At 35.4% G+C, this 25,984-nt stretch overlaps 1 protein-coding gene and 1 pseudogene across 3 annotated transcripts in view; one reads left to right on the forward strand and one right to left on the reverse strand.

The window, feature by feature from the left end:
- The window catches only part of PPP1CB (protein phosphatase 1 catalytic subunit beta), a 36,301-nt gene extending 21,375 nt beyond the window's left edge, over positions 1-14,926 (forward strand). For all 3 annotated transcript variants that reach the window (XM_061211190.1, XM_061211191.1, XM_061211192.1), the window contains exons 5-9: positions 799-903; positions 2,703-2,774; positions 7,168-7,319; positions 9,887-10,021; positions 12,518-14,926. In XM_061211190.1, coding sequence (XP_061067173.1) covers positions 799-903; positions 2,703-2,774; positions 7,168-7,319; positions 9,887-10,021; positions 12,518-12,622 — 569 coding nt within the window. In that variant the 3' untranslated portion in view covers positions 12,623-14,926. The remainder of the gene's footprint in view (positions 1-798; positions 904-2,702; positions 2,775-7,167; positions 7,320-9,886; positions 10,022-12,517) is intronic.
- A 1,510-nt stretch (positions 14,927-16,436) lies between these two features.
- Positions 16,437-19,908, reverse strand: LOC133105314 (phosphatidylinositol 4,5-bisphosphate 3-kinase catalytic subunit alpha isoform-like; annotated as a pseudogene).
- Positions 19,909-25,984: the final 6,076 nt, after the last annotated feature.

The raw sequence follows: 25,984 nt of genomic DNA on the forward strand, positions 1-25,984 counted from the left end.
GGGTAAAATATGGACTTGAATATCCTCAAGGATAGAAATGACATCAAATGAAATGCATGTTGAGAGCAGCTTGTAAACACTTTGAGTTATACTTGTTCATTGAGGGGCAGGTTATGGCATAAAAGCATAGGAAATTAGTGCTTTGTGTCTTTTTATCCCTCCCTTGGGTTAGTTGTTGCAACTTACTGCCAAATTCAGAAAAATCAAGTAACTCCAAAAAGGTGAACGTGCACTTGAGATTGTGCTTGTTGTAGCTCTTTATGCTAGACTCCAGGAAAATTATAGCCTTTGTGTCTCTACTTACACTTACTATGGTGCCAGGTAAAAATTTACTCAAAAGTGAATGCCAGTTAAGCACCTGGAAATTCTCCTTTCTTGGCAGTAAGTTTATGCCGTGTTACCAGTGCATTAGAGTTAAAACGGACAGTCTCCAGAGGCACCTTTTTCACTTCTGCTTACTTAACTTGGCTAGGTATTTAACATCTTGAATGGAAAAAGTAAACTAATAGTCTATTAGATTGTTTCAAAGTTGCTATGTTACAGTGACCTTAAAAGGCAAAAGTGTTTGATTTGTTTCATAAATCACCTGGCACTATATTTGTAGTCTCTGTAATTTTACTGAAGGTGCTGAATGTTTATTATATTTATTACCTTTTTAAAAGTATACAAATCACACTCATTATAGAAAAAACAAGTGCTAAATAAACAAAGAAAATTGGAATCATTCATAAGTCTGTTGCTGTTAGATAACTAATAAGAACAGATTTAGATTTATTCTATTGCTTGTCCTTTTTATAGGCAAACGAAGGTTTAATATTAAATTGTGGAAGACCTTCACTGATTGTTTCAACTGTCTGCCTATAGCTGCCATTGTGGATGAGAAGATCTTCTGTTGTCATGGAGGTAGACTAGTAAATTCGCCTTATGGGTTTTTCTTCTTTTTCTTCCATGATTTAGAAAAGGCCTATAATAATTGAAATGCTGTGGAAAAACAAAGCAGTGCTTATTTGAAAACGCAAGTGATTAAAGCTGTTTTAAACATGGCTAAAATGTCTTTTAATAACTAGAAATTTGTGGTTATTTACATAATGAAAATGCAAATTTAGTACTTGTCTTTAAAGAATTTCACATATGAGGATAAACCAGAGTTTTGCTTGAAAAAAATGTCTTTCCTTTGCCTCAGTTTTGACAGAAGGATACCTCTACTCTCAGTAAAAATGAGAGGATCATGACTATTTTCCCATCTATATTAAATACTTTTCATCAGAGTCCAAATATAATATTAAATATATTTATGTTATATAAATATATATTTATATTATATAAATATAACGTATATATAATATTAAACTCAATGTTTAATGTTCTCACATGCCAAGAGTTCTAGGCTTTATGTAATATGTCTGCTTTAGTCCTAAAAATAATTTTTTAGTAGAATGATTAATTATTCTGTATGACGTGTTAAATAAACTTGAATATATGAAAGTTCATTTGAAAAACTAACATGTGTCTAGCACTTGGCTGGATGCTGTGCAAATATATAGATAGTGTATGATCTGGCTATCTTGAGGCATTTAAAACCTATTGATAAAACATTTTCAAAACAGATAATTGAGTAATGAAAGGAATTTAATTATGTGTATTTGTTGAGACAGTAATTATAATGAAAAGTCAGGAAAGGTAGAGAATTGTTGGGCAAACATTTATGGAGGCATGGGTTTTGGAGGCGAAAAGGACTTGAGACAGTCTTTCTAGTTCAAGGAATGCGTGAGGACTGGCCCAACTAGAATGTCAAATATATATGGGGAATGATGGGATCAGATTATGGAGGTTTGAACACTGAGCAAAGGAGTTTTTTGAATGGTTTAATAGCCATATTAGGTTTTTGTACAGGGAGATAGTTTAATGAAAATACTATAAGAAAATTAGTTTTTCATCTGTGTGCAGGAAGAATTAAGGTAGAAAAATGCTAAAAGATAGATTCACTTATCTAGGCTTGAGGTAATTGTTTATTCTCTGATAGGACATAATTTACTATGTTAATTGAAACATTTTACAGTAGATACTAAACATTTAAGAAATTGTAGCTCTTGCACATTAGTATAGTTAAGAATAGACATGTAGCCGTATGAATATTGAATATGGAATGTGAGGTGATACTTGAATTGTCTTCCAAAGAGAAATACTAGGTTACTTAAAAGATTTCAAAGTATTTTCATGTGCTTTTCCTTGTTTATCTTTCTGATCAACAATTATGCTTTTATGTAAGATATTGAGCATGTTGGAGTGGGATGTAGGAAGGTCTTAATGGGACATGTTGAGCACTTTAAGTAAACATGTTTAAGTGGTAAGAAGTGGCAAAACTTCTTAGTAGGAAGGATTGGAATTGAGTGCGTTCCTATGAAGAGCAGGGAATGATTGGAAAGAAAGAAGAGTGGTAGGATTTTTTTTTCCTTGAAAAATCTTTTGAAATGAAAAGGAGTTTTATTCCCCTGGTAGGGAAAAATGGAGAAGACCTAATGGTAATGTTCTGTTGTATCAAAGTGGGATTCTATTTAATAACCCAATATATTAAAGATAACATTGAAAGGAACACTTGAAGTATCTTTAATTTCACATAGTAAATCTCTTTGATTAAATGCTTTTTATTTGAGTGAAATTTTTTTCGATGTCAGTACTATGAGTCATCTTTTCATTTATAGGACTGTCACCAGACCTGCAATCCATGGAGCAGATTCGGAGAATTATGAGACCCACTGATGTCCCTGATACAGGTTAAGTATATAGAGAAGTTTAATCAATATTTAATGTAAAATGTTGGCATATTTGAACTTAATTATATTTAATGGAAGTAGGATTGTATTGTGTAATAAATAATAGAGCTTTTTTTATAGTCAGTAAACTAACTACAGATTACTTGGAATAATACAAAGTATTTCACTTTCCACTAATACTCCAAAGTACAGAAGTTTTAAATTTTATGTATAACCATAGTATGGTTCTGTCAAACTTACTTTTTCACAAAAGTTCTGCTATTGAGTCCCCTTACCTTCCAGTCTTTCTAAATTCCTTTATTCATATCAACATTGGTTATGTTCTTCAAACAGTTGTTAACAACTAGTGGAAAGTTTTTTAATTAAAATAGTCTTTTTTAGCCAAGGTTACAATTACCTTCTTTTAAATTATCTAGTAGTTTTCTGTTATTTTCTGTATCATCTATATTTCAGATTTTTAGAGGTCTTAAGGCTCTTGAGACAGAAGGCTCTAGAGATGTGTGGTTAATGTTATGAAAATTGTGAACATTTATGTGAAAAAAAAATCTGAAAATTGACTATGCAGACATTGAGAATAACTTTCAGATTTTCAGTAAAGCAAATAAAACAGAAGCAAATAAGTTCCAACTGAGGATAAATTGCTGTGTTGATTAACAAATGAGCCTAATGTAATCTTATAAATAAATGTTAGGTACAGTTGCCACTTACCCTGACTTTTCTATTGGCTTTTAGATGATAATTATTCATATTTGAGTACTGGTATATGTACTAATTACGGTGTTCATATCATAAAATACCATGAAGACCTATGAATTGAATGCAGTTAGTGTGTTGTTTCCTCAGTTCAACTTTTGCTTAAAATATCAGTACCTTTCTGTGTGACATTTTCTGACAACCAGTGTGTGCAGTTTTTCCATACCACAGCCAATTCTCCAATACCATGTGGGTATCCGGCAATTCATTCCAATTCTGACACTAACCCCTGAAGTTAGCCCAGACCCCACAGGTTAAGGGCTCCATTCCACAATTCTGCTCCCACTTCAGATGCCAGCCTCAAGTGGGGTCTCCAGGAGAACCACACTTCTACCTGGCAGACTACAAATTCAGAGGTTCCCACAACCACTTCCTCAGATGCTTTACTTAGACATGTACCAGTTTATTATAAAGGATACAATTCAGGAACAGCCACATGGAAGAGATACACAGGGCAAAGGTATGGGGAGAGCCCCGTGTTGGTAGGTGAACAGCTCCCACACCCTTTGGCATCAGCGTGTTCACCAACCTGGAAGCTACCCAAATCTAGTTGTTCAAGGGTTTTTATAGAACTTCGTTTCTAGCCCTCCACTCTCACCCCTCCCCAGAGGTGGTGGGTACGGAGTGGGAGGGCTGGAAGTTCCAACTCTCTAACCATGTGTTTGGTCTTTGTGCTGACTGGGTCCCATGGGGAAGTTTCTGGGTCCCCCCCAACCCACCTAGGTCCCCTCATTAGCATAAACTCAGGTGTGATGGAAAGGAGGCTCCTTATGAACAACAAAAGACACTTCTATCAGGAAATTTCAAGGGTTTTAGCTTTGTGCCAGGAATGGGAACAAAGACCAAAAGTATTTTTATTATATCACACTGTCATACTGTTAAAAGTATTAACAAAAGCAAAATTGCCCTTTCGCTCAGTTTCTACCAGGCTTTTTAAAAAAAAAAACCAAAAAAAAACTTACATTATTGGATTAATTGTCCCATTGTTATTTGTGTAGTCAGACCCACCACATATCTATTGTATTCATCAGTTCTCAACAAACTTTAATATCTATAATGAGGATTGCCTAGAGTGCCATAGGGTCTAGAAATCCTATTATACATTAGGAACATCATATATATTTGGGGGGGAAAGGTCTTTTAGCTTACTGATAAGAGAATTATTTATTGGTAATTTTGTAAAGGAGAATTGATTATTCATCAAATAGGGTTGGGCTGGATGGTACTTACTTCATTTCCCACTCGTAAGATCCAAAGACTATAGAAAAGTAAGCATTAAAAAATATTTGTGAACCAGTGCCTGAGTAAACCATGGCCAAACCTCTAAATTGGATTGTTAATAACAGGCATCTGGTTGCTTGTTTTCAAGTGTGATTGTACTGTTTTGCTCAGTGTACTAAAGCATACTGAAAGTGTAATGATATCACTCAGAATGCTACTCATGACTATACAGCAACCATTGTAAACAGTTGTATAGATCCTCTATTATCAGTAAGCCACCAACATATTGCATATTGCAGTAAGTTGTCTCATAACTTACTTGAGTAACACGATGTTTTTGTATTGATTATAAAAAGAAAACATGCATTTTTCTAGATTTTGATTGTAATTATAGAATATATTTGACCAAACCTAATAGAAACTAGTATTTAAATAATAGGGTATTTATTTAAAATAAGGTACAATATAAATATCAAGTCATTCCATCTTCAGAGTTTCTGTTGTTGGTATAGTTCAGACATAAATCAGTTTTAAGGATGGCGCGTTAGGTTTCTCTTTTTATCATATTTTAGTGGGAAGTTTCCGAGGTGCTAAAAACAGTCATTTTGAGCTTTCATATTCTCTGTAATCTTTAGAAATTTAATTTATAAATTATGTTTTTTGAGACAGTTGCCTAATGATTATATTGCTTATTCATTAGGGATTGGATTATAAACATTGAACCTTGACTCTGAGATTCTTGTCTCAATCCATTAAGATTAAGGAACGCCACATTGTTGTTGCTACGATTATTTGATTTTGTATGCATCTAGGCTGTTGCATTTTCCAAATAATTCCAAAAGCAACTACATTCTAGTTTTATTGTCACATTAAAATTATAGAATAATATCTTGACCTCCTCACTGCTTCTTCTGTGGAAACAGACTGGAAAGTATGAGCATTATAGAGCAGTGTGTGTGTGTATTTAAAGAATCAGCTTCTGATTCTTTAGAAACCAGAAAGAGCTTTTAAACTGAGACCATCCCAATGGATTTTGTATGCTGGTGGATTTCTTAAAACATCATGACAGGCGTTTAGGAAATAATGATAGAAATTAAGCGTGCATTGCCACGATTTCTACAGGGTGTTTTAGATACTTCCCCTATCAAGACAAGCTGTACTGTGACTCAAAATGAAGATCTCCTTTCGTGATAAGCTATATTATGAGGTATATGGATTATCAAAAAAAACTTTAAAGCTGACTCATTCTAAAACAGTCTTCCCTTAGTACCATAGTTCTTAGAAAACTAAATGTCACCATCTCAACATCCACCCTTTCTTAATCTCACTACAACTTGACTTTACCCTCTCTCTTACTCTCAACCATCAAGATACTGCTTTCATTACAGTCTGATAATCTAAGGTTTTTGTCCTAATCCACTTGTTCATTGTACTTGAAACTTAACCATTTCCTACTTCTAGATAATTCTTACCCTTTCAGGAGATCCTACTGTTCTAATCTCTTCCTTTTGTTTTGGCTATTCCTTCCCAATACTTTTTGCTCATTCCTTCTCTGCCTGCTTATTAAATGTTTGATTCCTGAGTTCATTTACTGGTCTTCTTACTTTACATTCCCAAGATGGTCTCAGTCCCTTCTAAGATTTACACTACTATTAGTAAGATGAAGATACTTAAATAAATATTTTTAGCTCTGACCTCTTTTTTTAAGCCCAAAACATTCTAAAGTCAAGGATCTGATCTGATTTTGTTCCTCCATATACTTTATTTAAATCTTCCAGGCCTTTGTAGAAAATGTTTTCTTCCCTCAAATTGATCTATAGATCAAATGTAGTTCCAATGAAATCTCGATTAGGTCCACAGAATTTGACAGACTGATTCAGAGGTTTATATGTGGAAGAACAAAGGATTAAAAGTAACCAAGACAATCCTGAAGAAAAATACTAAGTGGGTAGGCCTACCAAATAGAAAGATTTATTTAAAAGCTCTAGTGTGTAATTGGCTCAGTGTTAAATAAAGTAGATTAATGGAATAGACTACAGCACCAGAAACAGGATAGTTAGCTCTGTAAGGAAAGGATGAACTATTCAGGAAATGCTACTGGGTCAATTGGTTATCCATACGGAGAAACTATAGACAAAAGACGAGCAACCTTTTCCAATATCATATGCTTTAGAGTGAGCCATGCACATGTCTTATCTGTGGAATGGGTTGGCGAGTACTGCCTTAAGTCAGGCACAATTGTATTTGCATGGTTCCTTTAACAAAAAATGGCTAAGTTTGATAGGCTGGGATACTAGGGGGCAAGTGATTATTACTATTTATTAAAGGGTAAGAGGACAGGAGAAGAAATGTGATGTAGATATACTTTATTTTATAAATTTTGTTTTGTTTTTCATTGCTGTGTTTTTATTCTTTAAAGGGTTGCTCTGTGATTTGCTGTGGTCTGACCCAGATAAGGATGTGCAAGGTTGGGGAGAAAATGATCGTGGTGTTTCCTTTACTTTTGGAGCTGATGTAGTCAGTAAATTTCTGAATCGTCATGATTTAGACTTGATTTGTCGAGCTCATCAGGTATGAAATACAAAACTTTTGGATGTTTTGATGTTTATTAACTTCACCCAGGTGTATTCCTTTTATTTTTGAGGAAATTGAGATCCAAGAAAGCTAATTATACAAGGAAAGCAGAAGAGGTAAAGCCTATACCTTGATCTCACAATTAACAGTCTAACGATTAGTTAACCCTTTCTCACCCCCTCTAAGGGGAAAGGTTTCAAAGGAATATATTTTTGTAGTGTACTGCAATACTAACAAATTTTTCAGTTCTTGTCTGAAGCTTTCTAGAAATATTTGACCCCATTTTAATATGATAGTTACATATTATGGATAAAAATCAAATGAACTGTGTGGATTTTGATAAGAACAAACCTCACTGTAAAAAGACAATTGGGGAAATTCGATTATAGGCAGGGTATTAGATATCAAGGGGTCGTTGTTAATTGTTTTAGCTCTGTGATGATACATATTGCTATGTAAGAAGGATGTCCATATTTTTCGAAATGCCTCAAATATATAGGGTAAGATGATGTATCTAGGGTTTGTTTTAAAATACATCAGCAAGACGCAGACATAGAGAATGGACTTGAGGACACGGGGAGAGGGAAGGATAAGCTGGGAAGCAGTGAGAGTGGCATGGACATATATACACTACCAAATGTAAAATAGCTAGTGGGAAGCAGCCACATAGCACAGGGAGATCAGCTCGGTTCTTTGTGTCCACCTAGAGGGGTGGGATAAGGAGGGTGGGAGGAGATATGGAGATATATGTATATGTATAGCTGATTCACTTTGTTATAAAGCAGAAGTTAACACCATTGTAAAGCAATTATACTCCAATAAAGATGTTAAAAAAATAAAATACATCAGAGAAAAGCGGGGGTGGATAAATGAAACAAATGTAGCAAGGTCTTGGTATTATTGAATCAGGTTGGTGAGTAAATGGGAGTTTATTGAACGCTCTCTAGTTTTGTGTATATTTGAATTTTCATTAAAAAAAAATACATGTACAATTTAGGCGTATTGGGGTTTTTTTTGTCCTTCACCGATTATATACTCTTTAAGGAGGGAATTGTGACTTGTTGGCCTTTGAATATCCATTGCCTTGTGAATTTACTGACATATTGTAACATGTAGTTAGTGTTTGTTGAATAAAATAACAAAAGCTTATTTTAACAATATATCAAGTCCTCATGCTCTCTAGAACATAACTAATTTAAAATACATTGAAAAGCATTTTTTTAAATCTTTTTTTGCTACTTTTTTAAGTATTTGAAATTTGTAAATATAATATTTAAAGATTCCTTGTTATTTCTTTGTTAAGGCAAAATTTGTTAATTATATGCTCTTCTACAATACTCCCCTTTTTTCTGTGGTTTTGCTCCCCATAACTCTTGACTACTTCTACCTTCTTTATGTGATCCTATGTGATAACAAAGATGACAGGCTTCTCATTTTCTGCACGTGTTGTATATCAAATGCCTTTTTTTCTATTAAAATTTCCTAGTTCAATTAAGTGAAGTTATGTCCCCAAATCCTTTGCTTTTGGCATAGTTGTTTTTTAATCAGTGAACATTGTATTTATAGTTTAGGTAATTAAAATAAGTCTTCCACAAGATAACAGGGCAGAGTTGCTGAGTTTCCTAATAAAATATCCACTGATAATCAGTTTTTTCAGCTATAGGTCACTGTTCATTTGTCTTTTCAGAAATAGTGATGATTTTTAAAAGTCAGGTTACTGAGCTACCTTAGTTTGCATGATCTTTTTCTAGACACCTCTAAAATCCTGTACTGCTTATTTTCAAACTTATTGTCTCTAAAATTAAGAGATTTATGATGGGAAACAACACAAACTACAGATATTTCCTTTTTTTAAAACCCTGTTCTTTTAGTAAATATGTGAATAAATAAACAAATGAACAAGCAAACTAAGAACTAAAAGGACATACTGAGTGCCAAGCAGTATGCTGAGCTGGAGTAGATAAGGTGGACAAAGTCTTAACAGAAAAGGTTAATATCTAAATTTTACCGTGAGGTAATAACAACCGGCACATGTACCTGATACTAAAGTAGGAATTATATAAAAATGTAAATAATTGTGGAAGTGCTTTCTCCAAGTATTGTAGGATAATATTGCTTAATCAAAGAATACCTAGAAGACTTGAGAAAGTATTCTTGCCTACTACAAATAAATAGAAAATATTTACATGTCATTGCATACCTCTCAAATCTGTAGACTGGGAAACATAAATTGTTTAGTTCACTCAGGAATTGACAACAGATTCTAGAAATCATGTTAAATCATTAAGGAAAAGAGTTACACACATAGAAGTGTAATCTATAGGCAGCTAATTTTTAGTAGCGTGATCTGTGTAAAAGTAAGCTCAACTTAGTAAAGTTTTCAGTGTGTGGCTATGTAATACTAATAGGAAATTAGAAAGTGGAACAAAAATCAAGCTTCCAAAACAAAACAGGGTTTTGGTTTTTTTTCAGGTCTTTGTCACATTAATCTTAATATTGATGGTTGAGAATTTCAAAGAACACATAAATAAGTTTGTTTTTTCTTTTAACTTTTCCTTTGCCAGGTGGTGGAAGATGGATATGAATTCTTTGCTAAGCGACAATTGGTAACCCTATTTTCAGCCCCAAATTACTGTGGCGAGTTTGATAATGCTGGTGGAATGATGAGTGTGGATGAAACTTTGATGTGTTCATTTCAGGTATGATGTAATATATAAACTTTTAACAACTAGAAATCTCTCTTTTTTTTTTTTAATTGAAGTATAGTTGATTTACAATGTTGTGTTAGTTTCTGGTGTAAAGCAAAGTGATTAAGTTATACATATATATGTATTCTTTTTCGTATTCTTTTCCATTGTGATTTATTACAGGATATTGAATATAGTTCCCTGTGTTATACAGCAGAACCTTGTTGTTTATCTAATTTATATATAGTAGATTGAATCTGCTAATGCCAAACTCCTAATTTATCCCTCCCCCACCCCTTTTCCCCTTTGGTAACCGAAAGGTTTTAACAACTAGAAATCTAATTAAAACTATTGTCAGAAGAATTTTCTTTCAGATCGTGTTCTTTCCTTGAGTTAGTATAGAAAATCAGTTTTGTTCAGAAGTAAAATCACTCATAGACTCCTTTAGAGATTTCTGTTTTCATTCACAAACGCTCCAGTCTTTTTGGTATATATCCCATAATTAGAGTTTTAGGAAACCTGAGTCATGTCAGTCATTCTTGATGCAGATGTTTAAATTGTTAAATTCCTGTATGAATCCTTAGATAGTGGCTTACCTACTAAAAGAATGTAAATTCAGTGAATAATTTAGATTTTGTTTTCTTCTGCAAGATGAATAGGTAGGACAGGCATTGAGTGGAGAGAGTTATATTATGAACTCCGATTAAAATAATGTAGAATATTTACCTGAGAAAAACTTTCCAAATAATCTTGAAGTATCAATTTGTGAATATAGAGACATTTACATTTTAAAAAGAGACCAGCTTTAGCTTTAGTGTGCTCCTTAAAATCATTCTTGTTCATGGACTTAAGTCACTTTAATACTTAGCTTTTTGCAAAGGTTATTTTATGTCCTTAACATCACACACTATATTTCTCTTTTTAAATGTAGAAGGGGTTTGTTTCTATCAGTTAGTAGACTTGAATGCTAAATGTTTGATTTCTCATTTACAGTTTAAACATAGTAACCAGGCCTTAACCTTCAACAGTTGCCATGATGGAGTTGTATTAATATATTTCCCCCCCACCACTGGGGCACTATGACACTCTGAATAAAAATGCTTATGAGTCTTTTCTACACGTTTTTTATGTAAATACTGAAATTCTCTACCTAAAATGTAGGTTAAAGCTCTGTTTACACCCACAAGAATAAACATAATTTTTAAATGTCAGATAGTAACAAGTGTTGGTGAGGATGTGGAGAAGTTGGAACCTTATGCATTGATAGTGGGAATGGAAAATGGTGTGGCTGCTTTGCAAAACAGTTTGGCAGTTCCTCAAAAAGTTAAACATAGAGTTTCTATATGACCCAGCAATTCCACTCCTAGGTATATACCTGAAAGAATTGAAAACAGGTACTCAAATACATGTATATGCATATTCATAGGAGCATTATTTATAATAGCCAAAGGTAGAAATAACCCAAATGGCCATCAGCTAAAGAGTGAATAAACAAAATGTGGAATATCCATAAAATGGCGTATTGTTTGGCAATTAAAAGTAATGAAGTACTGGGAATTTCCTGGTGGGTCCAGTGGTTAGGACTCTGCACTCTCACTGCCAAGGGCCTTGGTTTGATCCCTGGTTGGGGAACTAAAACCCCATAAGCCATGTGGCATGGCCAAAAAAAAAAAGTAATGAAGGACTAATATATGCTACAACATCAAAATCATTATCTTAGTGAAAGAAGCCAGTCACAAAAGACCACACGTTGTATGGTTTCATTTATTTAAAATAGCCAGAAAAGACAAATCAAAGAGAAGGTAAAGTAGTGATTGCTTGGAGTTGAAGGGAGTTTTAGGGGAGTGGAGAATGGAAATGGGGAGGGAGTGATTGCTTATGGGAACAAGGTTTCTTTCTGGGGTGACAAAAATGTTCTAATGTTAGATTATAGCAGCAAATATATTAAAAATTGTTGACTTGTTACATTTTAATGGGTGAACTTTATGATATCTAATTTATATATCTTTTTTAAAATAAAAGATCTGTGTACACATAATAAATTAAGATCTGAAGAGTTTGTGACTAATTACCCTCTAAATAGTAGAAGAATTATGATGAGAACCTAGGTGTTTTGACTCTTAAACTAGTATTCTTTCTTCGTCATAGAGAAACACTAGTTTGAAAATTTTTTTATTGATACTTAAATCTAAGGATTGGGTAGTTGATGGTATTTGTGTACTTGAGCTTTTGTACAGCAGAAAATAACATTGTAAAGCAACTATACGCCAACAAAAAAATAAATAAATAAATAAAAATTTAAAATTATCAATGGAACGACCAGTAATAGCAATATTCAGACATTTACTGTACTCTTTAAACGTGAGAAATGTTTGTGGAACTTTGCTGTTTTCTTCTACAGTTTTGTAATTGATGTCATTTATTGAAAAGCCCACTATTGTAACAGTAATTTCCTTAAACTTATTGTACTTGAAAAAATAACATTGTTATTAAATTATTTACTTTAAGATATTGAAACCATCTGAAAAGAAAGCTAAGTACCAATATGGTGGACTGAATTCAGGACGTCCCGTCACTCCACCTCGAACAGCTAATCCACCGAAGAAAAGGTGAAGAAAGGAACTCTGTAAAGAAACCATCAGATTTGTTAAGGACATACTTCATAATATATAAGTGTGCACTGTAAAACCATCCAGCCATTTGACACCCTTTATGATGTCACACCTTTAACTTAAGGAGACGGGTAAAGGATCTTAAATTTTTTTCTAATAGAAAGATGTGCTACACTGTATTGTAATAAGTATACTGTTATAATATTCAACAAAGTTAAATCCAAATTTAGAATTACCATTAAATTTACATCATCACGTATCACAGTTTTTGAAGTTGAAAAGCATCCCAGTTAAACTAGATGTGATAGTTAAACCAGATGAAAGCATGATGATCCATCTGTGTAATGTGGTTTTAGTGTTGCTTGGTTGTTTAATTATTTTGGGCTTGTTTTTGTTTTGTTTTGTTTGTTTTTGCTAAAATAATGGCAAATTCTTTAAATTTTTTCCCAGACATTTTAAAAAGTGAAATGTGGGAAGAGCTTTAAAGACATTCATCGACTATTAATTTTCCATTGCTTATTTACTTATGTACCTGTTTGATCTTACTAAGAAAACTTACGCCTCATTACAGTAAAAAGGAATTTTAGAGATATTTTTAAAAAATATGCAAACTGTCCAATCGAGTGATTTAATCAGTTTGGGCAAACATTACAGCTGATAGTGAATATTTTGCTTTATACAGAAATTGCCACTGATTTGGATTTGTGCACTCTAATTTTAACTTATTGATGCTCTATTGTGCAGTAGCATTTTCATTTAACTTTAAGATAAGGCTCATTTAGTATACCCAACTAGTTGGTAATGTGATTATGTGGTACCTTGGCTTTAGGTTTTAATTCGCACGAAACACCTTTTTGGCATGCTTAACTTTCTGGTAACACCCTCACCTGCATTGGTTTTGTTTTTTGGTTTTTGTTGTTGTTGTTGTTGTTTGTTTTTAGATCCACAGAACATGAGAATCCTTTTTTGACAAGCCTTGGAAAGCTGACATTATCTCTTTTTTCCTCCCTCTGTACGAAGGATGTATTTAAATGAATGCTGGTCAGTGGGACATTTGTCAACTATGGGTATTGGGTGCTTGACTGTCTAATATTGCCATGTGAATGTTGTATACGATCGTAAGGCTTATGTCACTAAAGATTTTTATTCTGATTTTTCATGATCAAAGTTCATATGATATTGTATAGACATGCTTTGTAGTGAACTATAGTAGCAATAATTTCTGTACATGATCAAGGGTTTATTGCAGCATTTCTTTTCCTGTTCTCTCTCTTTTTTTTTAAGGGTAGTATTTACAAATGACGAGTAGAAAAGTCAACAAAGTTTTTAGAAGGAGAACTTACAGGACACAGATTTGTGATGCTTTGGATGCAGCACTTTTGGATGTGATTCTAAAAGCTTTTATTGAGCGTTGTCAAATTTGTAAGCTTCATAGGGATGGACATCATATTTATAAATGCCCTTCTATAAGTGCTACCATAGATGTGAAATTCTTGACCTTAATATCGTCTTTGAAAATGTTAAATTGAGAATTCTGTTAACTTATGTTTTAAGAATTGGCATATTACTGCAAGAGATTTGATTTTCAGCACAGTGCAACGTTCTTTCAAATGCATATGTCTTTTTTTCTATTTCCATTTTGTTTTAAAGCACATTTTAAATGTAGTTTTCTCATTTAGTAAAAGTTGTCTAATTGATATGAAGCCTGACTGGTTATGTTATTCCTTTTTTTTTTTTTTTTTTTTTCCTTTACAATGAGACATTTAAACACACATTTTATTCAAATAGATTTTAATGTCTTTGACGCATACTGAATTGGTTCTTTTTTAAAACTGTCCATGTACTGCATATGATGTATTAGGTTAGGTCACACAGGCTTTTTATCTAATGTGATTTAAGTATCTTCCTAAGTGAAGAGTAAGTTGAGCAATTTTTTATAGAATTTTAGATGTACTCTTACCAGCATAGTGTGAAGCGGGTCTAGAATATAAGCCTTTGGCAGGAGACAGGGCAGTCTTTTATTAATCTTACTAATAGTCAAAACACATTAATTTGGATCTTACATATTGGGTTTTTGTAGTAATTTAGCCAGGTCAGTACTGAATATGAAAAAAATAGTCACTAATTAATCAAATTAATATTGGTCACTGAATTTGAAGAATAGAAATTTATCATGTTTTAAAATTATTCAAGCAGTCTTAAAATACTTTAACAGCTTCTATTCGTATAATGTGTTCATTACAAATATTATTTGCTTGGTAACTCTGCTACTTGAAACAAATAAAACATTCTTAGGAGAAAAATATCCTATAATTCTAGTGTCACTAATTTCTGTTGTTCTTCCCTGTTGCTAATTTATATCATTTTTCCGCTCTGATTTTTAATAATTTTCTATATTCAAATTTATCTTTATTCTAAACATCATGACATTCAGAGTCATTAAACACACTAGATAACTGATAATGTGATGGATCACATGGATTATCATGGTCCATTTCTGTTCTTGAATGGAAAGAATCAACTACAAATTGCATTTGAAGCTTTAACATTCATTATTTTAATTTTGCCCGGGGACCAATTTTAATCATGATCAGCAAGACAGGTTTGTTCAAAATGTTGAGTCAAAATACCTGCAAGCAGAATTTTAAAGTTTAAAATGTGGCTAGTTGGAAGTATAAGAGGTTATAATAGGCCTTTAAAAAAAAAATTTGTCTAAGGGAAAACCAGGAGCATCTTGAGATGTGTCCCTTAAGAGTATATAAATGTGTATTATATTGAGCCAAGGAACTTAAATATATCTCCATATATAAGTTCAGGTACATTCCTGTGTCTACTTGGCAACTGTAACTTCTGAACCAAAAGAACAAATTTTTTTCTTTCACATCTTTACACTAAACATGTGTTTAGAGAAGGAAAATAGGCTTACTTTACTCTTGCTGCCCTGACTCAATCCACCTCTTCTCTTCCTTGTAAATCCATCCCGGAATAAAAGCTGTGCCTGAGAAAACACTTAATAGCCTGACTATACCAGTGCCCTCACGTAGAAATACTCTATCCCTTTTTTGCTAGTAGATTTCAGTGTTCTGTAATTTCCTTAAACAGCTAAAAAGTGGTTAAAGGGAGTTTAAAGTGACAGGGTACCTTGCAAAATCAACAGCAGTTCAATAAAACATAAATTGATTTCCATATAAGTATATGATGAAAGTTTTATTATCTTTATTCTCTTTATAGTGTTTCAACAAAAGTGAAATTTAGATACAGTGTAGAAATTTTGATCTCTTGTTCAGTTTTACCTGTACTTTTGAATGCCAGAATTTCTAAATAAATCCCGATTAGAAAAAAATTTTTTAATAAGAAATTTTCATTATTTTCCAATCTTAGTGTAATTTAACATCAAACTCCAGTTTACATGGACCTAATGCAATAATAGACTTTGTTGTGTCCACATTTCAAAACATGAAACATTTGCAAGACAAAAAAAAAATCATTCTTTTTCCTTCTCATCATTTCTATATATTTTGGGTTTTTTTTAAAAAAGATACAAACAATCTTGAAGTTTACCTTTTTGGACTTAAGGCATAACATGAAATTGCACATTATTCTAAAGCTTAATTTTGAAATGAATTAGTTCTATCAAACCCTGTTTGTGTTTACATTATTTAAATTATATAGTATTTTATTTCTGTTCTTGCTGTAAATTCTAATGCTGTTCGTGGATTGTGCATTTCCTGTGCAATCAGTCTTTGCCTCTTGACAGTTATTAACAGTGCAGTATAGAATCCATATACTGAGCTTTCAGTTTCTTAGTTATCATTTCAGTTCAAAGCATGTTGCTTAATTGTGTGGAAGATCCAATCCATTTTTGTTGTCCAGCCACCATAATGTGCATCATTCGTTTTATGAAATATTCCAAAGCCTCTTGCTCAGTTTTATCTAAAGCTAGGGTCTTTCAAATGTATGCAGTATCATGAAAAGATTGTAGTTCTGGCATTCCAGAGCCAAGCATCATTGAGAAAAGATTTATGAAGAGATTGGCATGCTGCCGAATAGCTAGATAAGCCTTGTAACACATCTCCTGAAACCTCTCAAATTCTCTTGTCTTTGTGCATTCTTGGGCTCCTTTACTAATCACTATTAAGAAATCTTGGGTCAAAACAAATGGCACACGCTCTCGTTTATAACCAAATTTTTTCTTCTTGTGATCCAAAAAGTGTCCAAAATCTGTATGAAACAGTTGTCCATCATCTTTAACCATGATGTTACTATTGTGACCATCTCCAATTCCCAAAATGAAGGTAGCAACACAATACCCAGCACATGAACATGTAAACAGATCGATGGCTGCATCATATTTCTCCCTTGTTCTTGTCTTTGAGCCACTGATGTAGTGTGTGGCTGTTGAACTGCAGGGCACCTTTCAGGCCTCCTTTAGACTGAATTTGTATAATAGTGTGAGAATTTCTCACCACCTCAGTAAGTCCCACACAGTCACCAATTGACAACCATAAGGTAACATTTGAAGATCAAAACCTTGATTTTGTCAGATATTTTCCATAATGCAAATAATTTGAAGTGTTAGCATATCTTGCCATAAATCACCATTTTTAAAGATGATTTCGTTCTGAAAGAGTAATTCTGACGTGATGTCTGGGTTCTCCCAATTCAACCACAGTGGCCTTTTTGCAGAGGACATAATTCGACACTGTTCAAGCCTGAGATTTCCCAGCTGATGAGCAGGGTTTAAAGGCAATAGAAAGCCCTGAAGAGCATCCATGAAATCTGGTAGCCGCATTTGCTCAACTAAAAACTTCATCTGTACCTTCTGTGTTTCATCCTTCATCTCTTGTTTGAGAATGTCAGTTAAGGAGCTCTTCCCATAGCTTCAACCTGCCTGTTCAGGTGTTTGAAATACACCCCACATGCACAGCAGTAGGACTCCAAAAGCAGGCCAAACCTCTGTTTTATTGTGCATCTCAGATTTTAAATGCCAAAAGAAAAAGTGCCTAATCCTTTGATCAGTCAATGCTTTTTTGAGTAAAAATCTCACAAGTAGGTTATCCAAATACTGTTCATATTTTAGGACCTGTACTAGCGGAATTAGGTAGTGAGGAAGTTTGTCATCTGTTAAATATTTTTCTAAGCATTGAACAGCAAATCCTCGAACCATGAGATCTGGGTAATTGCAGTCCAGAAGCTCCTTAGCCTGTTGAGGTTTGATTGGAGGCCAATCGTTTACCAAGCAGTACATCTGAGCTACTTCATCTCTAGAATTCCATTTAACAGACAATATGGGTAGAATTTCAGGGATAGTTACACAATAGTGTCTGTGGCTCAACAGAAAATCTCTTGCTCAGTGATTTCAGATAGAGGATCTCATGTACAAATTGCTTGGAGCTGTTGTTTATCATTTTCTCAATTCATTGTCTAGCTAGGCTGTTGCTCAGCCCTGCATGGGAATAACTAAATTCTGCTTCTCGGGATACAGACCAGTTGGCATGCTCTTCAATCACTGACATATCTGGAAACTTCACCACACTGCTGAACCAGTCAAACTCCAACTCTAAACATGGAGTTTATTTGGATTTGATCCAGTAACACCGATAGAGTTCAGCAAATCTTCTAGTCCATGAGGTACTGGCCAAAGATTCAAAGCCATTTTTCCAGATACTAGAGTTCATCTGTGTAATCAAGTTTATATTTCCCCAGGCCAATGGACAGTGTTCCTCTTTAGCACCCTTTCGGCCTTTAACAGAACAAATGGAAAGGCAAAGTCGAGCAGCATGAGGAAGATCAGGAATGTATATATCGTAATTCAGCCATTCATTCCACCTGGGACTGGAACAAGGTACTCTTTGCGTGTTCACATTATCACATAAGGGCTCTCCTCCATGGTAGATACCTGTTCTAACATAGATCTTGTCAATGTCTCGAATATTTACATTCACATAGGTTGCACAAAGAATTTTTATTCTGAGTGCACTATTTATAACCCAAAGGGATTTTGTAGATGTTTCTCCATTCGTATATGGTGTAGCTGTGGAGATGCATCTGGAATAAGATGGCATTGTAAAACAGTCCATTGGCAGTTGAGAGTAGAGCCTTTCTTTAGCCATCAGCATCAAACTGGGCATCCTCCCAAGCATTATACAGCTTCTTATATACTTATACTAACTCAGAGGATATTTTTCTAGGAAGTATTCGTCACATCCACACACTTTTAAAATATACTTGCCCTGATATTCTAAAATACAGAGTTTCAGTTGTTCAGATGATAGCAACATACTTTGAATTTTTTTCCTGATTGCTTCAGCAATTACTTGTTCTGGCACACAGTTATGGTTGATTTTCAGAGTATACTTCTGCTTGTCATTATTTGGAGAAACTATTACCCAAATCACCACTATTATTTGCCCTTTATCCAATTTATTATGTATGCGCTTTGGCAGTTCTCGTGAAGATTCTACATTTGGATGAGAGACATACATTGCTCTACCATGAGGTGAATTGAGATCCCTAAGATCCACAGCTTCTTTACAAACATTGAGAATATTTCTTCGAAGTCCTGTACTTCTGGATCTTTAACCATATTGAATTCACACACTGGCATGCCAACGGCAAAACCAATTTCTCGGTTGAGGATCTTTTCTTCATGGTTGCCTACTGGTTCAATTACTTTTTTATTTATTGATTGATTTATTTTAATTTTAATTTTTTTTTTTTTTTTGGCTGTGTTGGGTCTTCGTTTCTGTGCGAGGGGTTTCTCTAGCTGCGGCAAGCAGGGACCACTCTTCATCGCGGTGCGTGGGCCTCTCACTATCGCGGCCTCTCTTGTTGCGGAGCACAGGCTCCAGATGCACAGGCTCAGTAATTGTGGCTCACGGACCTAGTTGCTCCGCGGCATATGGGATCTTCCCAGACCAGGGCTCGAACCCGTGTCCCCTGCATTGGCAGGCAGATTCCCAACCACTGCGCCACCAGGGAGGCCCTCAATTACTTTTAAAAAGGGTTGAAAAAGCTTAAGGTCACAAAGTCGTCTTGTTTCATGAAAAAATTCTTCCCTTTCTGCTTCTTGGGTAACACGAAAATGTAAGGAGATTCATCTTGAAGAAGTTGGTGGCGAGGGTATTTTCTCACTTCTTTAAATAGTTCATGTTTTATAGTTATTAGTGTAGCCTCACAGAGGCATTCTGAAGTTACTATCATCCCATTAGGTAGTAAACATTCTACTAGGAGTCTTGGCATCAAGTGGATGCCCCACAGTTCACCTGATGATGGTCTTGGAGGCATTGTTCTGATCCTTTACAAGTTTTACATATAAAAGTACTTTGCAGAATTAGATGCGTGGCTGTCCCAAAGCAGAAATGCTCGGGGCTCCTCGAACCTCCGCGGCTCTAACCGAATCGGGTCCCAGCCCTGCGGGCGGCACAGCCCCACCTCCCAGACCCCCTGCCCCTCCGCTCCGGAGCTGCCCGGCCAGGCCCGAGCCCTGCCTCGCCAGCAGCCCGGCGGCAGCAGCCCGAGACCTCAGCGGCTGCCTAGAAGATTTTTGAAGTCAAAACTTCCTTCAGCTACCACCTCTTACATTGGTTGACTTATTAAATCATAAACTTATTTAATTTCTTATTATTTTCTTTCTTGTACAGGTTGCCAGTGTTTTTATTAAACCTTATTTTTACAAAAGTGGCCGTAAATCTTTTTTCCTCCTAGGGATCTTTGCCAGCTAATGTGGTTACAAAATCTTAACTTGTAACCCAGATTGTTTTGGGTATCAATAGAGTGGAAGATTACAAATGTGTTGTGAGGTGTGTGTTGTATGTATGTGAAAGGGAGCGAGAACAAACTGCCTGAAGCTCACAGATTCAGCATTTCTTTTTTTTATTTTTATTATTTTTCTAAAATGATTTTATTTAAATAATTTTGACTCAAACTTTTAGCATTCATTGTAATTTGTATTTTGCCTTTGAATCTTTTTTTTTAACACCTTTATTGGAATATAATTGCTTTACAATGGTGTGTTAGTTTCTGCTTTATAACAAAGTGAATCAGTTATACATATACATATGTTCCCATATCTCTTCCCTCTTGCGTCTCCCTCCCTCCTACCCTCCCTATCCCACTCCTCTAGGTGGTCACAAAGCACCGAGCTAATCTCCCTGTGCTATGTGGCTGCTTCCCACTAGCTATCTATTTTACGTTTGGTAGTGTATATATGTCCATGCCACTCTCTCACTTTGTCACAGCTTACCCTTCCCCCTCCCCATATCCTTAAGTCCATTCTCTAGTAGGTCTGTGTCTTTATTCCCGTCTTGCCCCTAGGTTCTTCATGACCTTTTTTTTTTTTCCTTAGATTCCATATATATGTGTTAGCATACATATACAATGGAATATTACTCAGCCATAAAAAGAAACGAAATGGAGTTATTTGTAGTGAGGTGGATGGACCTTGAGTCTGTCATACAGAGTGAAGTAAGTCAGAAGGAAAATCAGCATTTCTTTGATACTGCGTGCAAAAAGGTGGGAACCTAAGATCTTTCCCTGGAGGTTTTCAGTCAAGCCTGGCCTGGGCTCACCAAGTAAGATTTGTTTTAATTTTTGCAGCTTCCTAAATGTGAGTAATTCAGTAGATGTACAGGCCAAAATTCTTCCCAAGAGAGCAATGACACCACAACTAAACATGTGAAGCTATCAGACTTTTACACCAATTATAATTATTATTACAATAGTGTGCCTTTTAGCACACTAATTTATAGTCTATCATGTATAAACACTGATTATTGACAAAGTCACAAAGACAGAATACAGTACAACAGGAAAGAAGTAGTCCAGAGGAGTCCTTAATGTATGTAATACGTTTAACTGGAATAACTTTTAAGTCTTAAATCTCCTAGTGTATTTCTTAGGAAAAAAGAGCCAAGGAAACAAAACCGGAGTGATGAAACTTTTTATATCCGGCTACCTCCAATATGTGATTCTCAAACTGATATTGGCATAGTTTCTGAAAATGCTGTCACTTACCAACAGATTATTAACAGACTTGACACCTACCCCACCATTCTTGGGGTAAACATGAGCTCTGTCTCTAGCTCTCTTAGTGTAATAAGGATTCCTGAGAATGCAGGCGTGAGGGGCGGAATCACTTGACAAATCGTATTCCGGTCGAACTCAGGAAACTACTCAATTTACCAAATTAAAAATTAATAACCTACTTCAGTACCTCAGAAGAACTTATGTGAGGCCGAGGGTCCCATTCTCTGTTACGCATCTGTTATGCAGTATATGCCTTAAGTTTTAGAAACAAATCCCTGTCTCCTGGGATAATTGCCTCAGGTTTTTGTAGCCCATCTCTAGCTGGGGCCTGGTAACACCACTGAAATTAATTTGATAATATCAAAAATCTAGGTTAAAAGCTTTCTATTTAATAGGGCTTCCCTGGTGGCACAGTGGTTAAGAATCCGCCTGCCAATGCAGGGGACACGGGTTTGAGCCCTGGTCCGGGAAGATCCCACATGCTGTGGAGCAACTAAGCTCGTGTGCCCCAACTACTGAGCATACGATCTACAGCCTGCGAGCCGCAACTACTGAAGCCCACGTGCCTAGAGCCCGTGCTCCGCAACAAGAGAAGCCATTGCAGTGAGAAGCCCACACACTGCAACGAAGAGTAGCCCCTGCTCACCGCAACTAGAGAAAGCCCACAAGTAGCAACAAAGACCCAACGCAGCCAAAAATAAATTAAAAAAAGAAAACACCACTTTATAGCAGTACACCATATATACTCAATAAATACTTGTTAAAAAAAAAGCTTTCTATTACTGTACTGTACAGCCTGTTTTTCGTGGGAGACCCTAACCTTTTATTAAGGGAGTACCCTAAACTCTTTGGGTATCCTCACTAACAGATTAACACAAATTGTTATCTATTCCATTTTTGAAAGAAAATCAATTATTTGCTGTACAGATCCATTAATATGTTGGGCATTCCTTCAAAAAGTTGTTCTATTTGGTCCTTAGAAGCCTTTGGGTCTAGATCAGTCTAATTGTATGTGACTAGAATGTAAGCTCATATGGACAGAGATTTTTTGTGTCTTTTGTTCGCTGATGTGTCTCCAGCTTCTTACAGTAGTGCCTGGCACATAGTACGTATCCAAATGTTGGTTTAATGAATGGCAAATGAGTTTCAAAAATCACTATTACTACCACTATTTTGACACTGTGACCTTTTGGAGAAATTAGCAAAAAATAATATAGTTGCAGTTTTTATTTATCTTCATCTAACTGCTTTTTGTCTCGTACAAGAATGCTGGAATAGTCTCAGGAGAAAATTGATCTGGGTCTATAAGGCAAAAATAGTTTGTTGTCAAAACTGTAATCCTTATTTGGTAAAATATTGGTAAGTTTGAGAAGTCAGTGTTCAGTTAGTTGAAGGAACGTTTCTCAGCTAGCTGCTGACAGGCACATTGGGGAAGTTGCCTATTGTTCAGAATCAAACTTTCCAAGATCCTTATGGGTACTTTCTTGCCTCCCCTTTGCTATAGTTTATTATAGCTGGTTCTGTTTTATTGACCTTAAAGTCATCTTTGTTGTGAGCCACTTCGAATATTTTTAGGAAAGTGATATAGTTTGTGTAACATTTTGTGTTTCAGAAGTCACCTAGTAAATATGAACACTTAAAACCAGGAATCAAAACTTGAAAGTGGAGAGGCTGTTGCCTCATTTTAACAAATAAGGATTATGTCATAGGCAGAAGCAAGAATGGGGAGAAATCAAGAAAGATATTTTCATTAATGAGCAAAAAAATGAGGTACAGTGGAGAAAACTATTCTAGAGAGAAATTTTATACAGTCCTTCTATCTAACTATTGTTCTATCCTAATACTTCTGAAGACTTTTTATCTCTACCATATAAAAGAGCAGTCAGCCAGGCTGCATTCTTGGTCATAGTGCAAAATTCCAGGAAGGGAATTTTGCCCTGCTTGAATCAAGGGCCGGCCCTTATGACTCCAATGAGTGAGGAAGGGAAGAGATGATATTGCATGAATATAGCTGCTATCCCTACACCCAAGTGGTTTGGGAGGTTCAGTAGAACATTTCCTAGAAAAGGGGTGCTGAAAATAAAGGTGTCCTCTACAATACACCTTAAAAGATTAAAAAAGTCTGAAAATATGACTGGCAAGATGTCAACTAATGGAAACTCTTACTTAAAACTGGTAAAACTACCTGGGAAATGAATTTAGCATTGATAATCTTGTATAGTTGAAACTGCATACTCTAAAACCCATCAGTTTCACTTTAAAGCATTTATAGAAAAACTACATGAGTGCACCATGGGGCATATATATATAAACAGAAGTATTGTAGTATTCAAAATATTTGACTTTAATACATGGGCACTGACCAGATACCAACTCATCAGAGCCTGTGCAAGCTATAAATAACTAAGTTGGCTTTACAGAGGCATAGCAGCTGATAACCAGGTCTGTGCATGGGAATACTCAGAGCATTCATAGCAAAAAATAACCCAAGTGCCTTGACAGAAGCATTGATTCATTATGGTATATTTACAGAACAATCCTATACAGGAATGAAAATGATTCACTGTCATTCATTAGTATGTCTAAATCTTGAAACTATGAAGAATACAAAGAGTATTAAATTTTCAAACAAGATTTGTTTAAGAATACGGTAGGGCTTCCCTGGTGGCGCAGTGGTTGAGAATCTGCCTGCCAATGCAGGGGACACGGGTTCGAGCCCTGGTCTGGGAGGATCCCACATGCCGCGGAGCAACTAGGCCCGTGAGCCACAACTACTGAGCCTGCGCGACTGGAGCCTGTGCTTCGCAACAAGAGAGGCCGCGATAGTGAGAGGCCCGTGCACCGCGATGAAGAGTGGCCCCCGCTTGCCGCAACTAGAGAAAGCCCTCGCACAGAAACGAAGACCCAACACAGCCAAAAATAAATAAATAAATAAAAATTTAAAATAATACAGACATATACTTTATAAAAAAAAAAAAAGAATACGGTAAATCTAAAAAGAAAATGGAATTAATTCCCTGCCGGTCCAGTGACTAGGACTCTTTGAATCCCTGGTAGGGGAACTAAGATCCTGTAAGTTGGGGAGGCGGGGATGGGGAAAACAAAAGTCACCTCTGCTGGGAAGTAAGGGGAGGAGGAGGAGCATACAGAATCTCAACAGTATTGTTTAATGTTCTATTCCTTGGATCTTAGGTTCATGCTTTTTGGGTGGGCAGTGGCTTCTTGAGTTTTTGTTTTATGCTTAGCTTGCATATATGTTACTGATATTCTTTTGTACATATCGAATATTTCATTTTTAAAAAATTTATATGCAATCCCATTTGTGGAAAAGAGGCCTAGCTTTTGATTTAAAGTGAAAGACATGCAACTCTTCCTTTCACTTGAACCCTTAGGAGCCACTGTAAGGTTATTAATTGGCCTGATTTCAATTTTGTTGTGTCTCAGGGAATAGGCCTGAGGAAAGGGAGTGAGACAAGAGAATGGCCAGTTAGTGGAGCAATCAAAACACACATTTATAGATGCATTAAGTTTGCTTTTATGGCCTCCGTGTGTGGTACCCCAAAATAATTACAATAGTAACATCAAAGATCACTGATCATGGATCACCATAACAAATATAATAATAATGAAAATGTGTGTAATACCGCAAGAATTACCCAAATGTGACAGACATGAAGTGAGAAAATGCTGCTGGAAAAGTGGCGCTAATAGGCTTGCTCTATGCAGGGTTGCCATAAACCTTCAATCTGTAAAAAATGTAGTATCTGCGAAGCACAATAAAACAAAGCAGTATGCCTGTAGTAGACATTCATTGTTCAGTAAACATTCTGTACTCAAGGCTGGAAATTAGTAATCACAGTAAACCCTGATACCTTGGGGAAAAGAGAACCACCAGGGATAGAGAGAATGAGGCTCAAAGCAGTGTTTTCCTAGAAGAATCAGTATTTAAGGTTTTCACAACCAGTTTATGCTTCTTGGTTCATTCCCCCATTTAAGGGCCATGGGGAAAATATCCAAGGCGCTTATAAGGAAAAATGAATTCGCAGATTGTGTCCTCTTTCATGTAGGTGATTTTTTGCCATCATCTAGCTGTGTGAGAGCCCGAGAAAGAAGGGAACTAAATATTCATTCTTCAGAGTTGCTGACTGAGGAACTAATTGCTAGGAAGTGCCACAAATACGCAAGGCCAAATTGCTTTTTAAGTGTGATAGTTGTGGTAACTGAAAAATCTAGAAGCAATGCAAATATCAAAATGATTTACATTTGGTCCATCCACTCTGGACTATTATGCAGTCGTTAAGAATATTTAGAAAGACTGTAGCAACATGAAAAAAGG

The sequence above is a fragment of the Eubalaena glacialis genome, chromosome 14, assembly GCF_028564815.1.
Source record: "Eubalaena glacialis isolate mEubGla1 chromosome 14, mEubGla1.1.hap2.+ XY, whole genome shotgun sequence".
NCBI lineage: Eukaryota > Metazoa > Chordata > Mammalia > Artiodactyla > Balaenidae > Eubalaena > Eubalaena glacialis.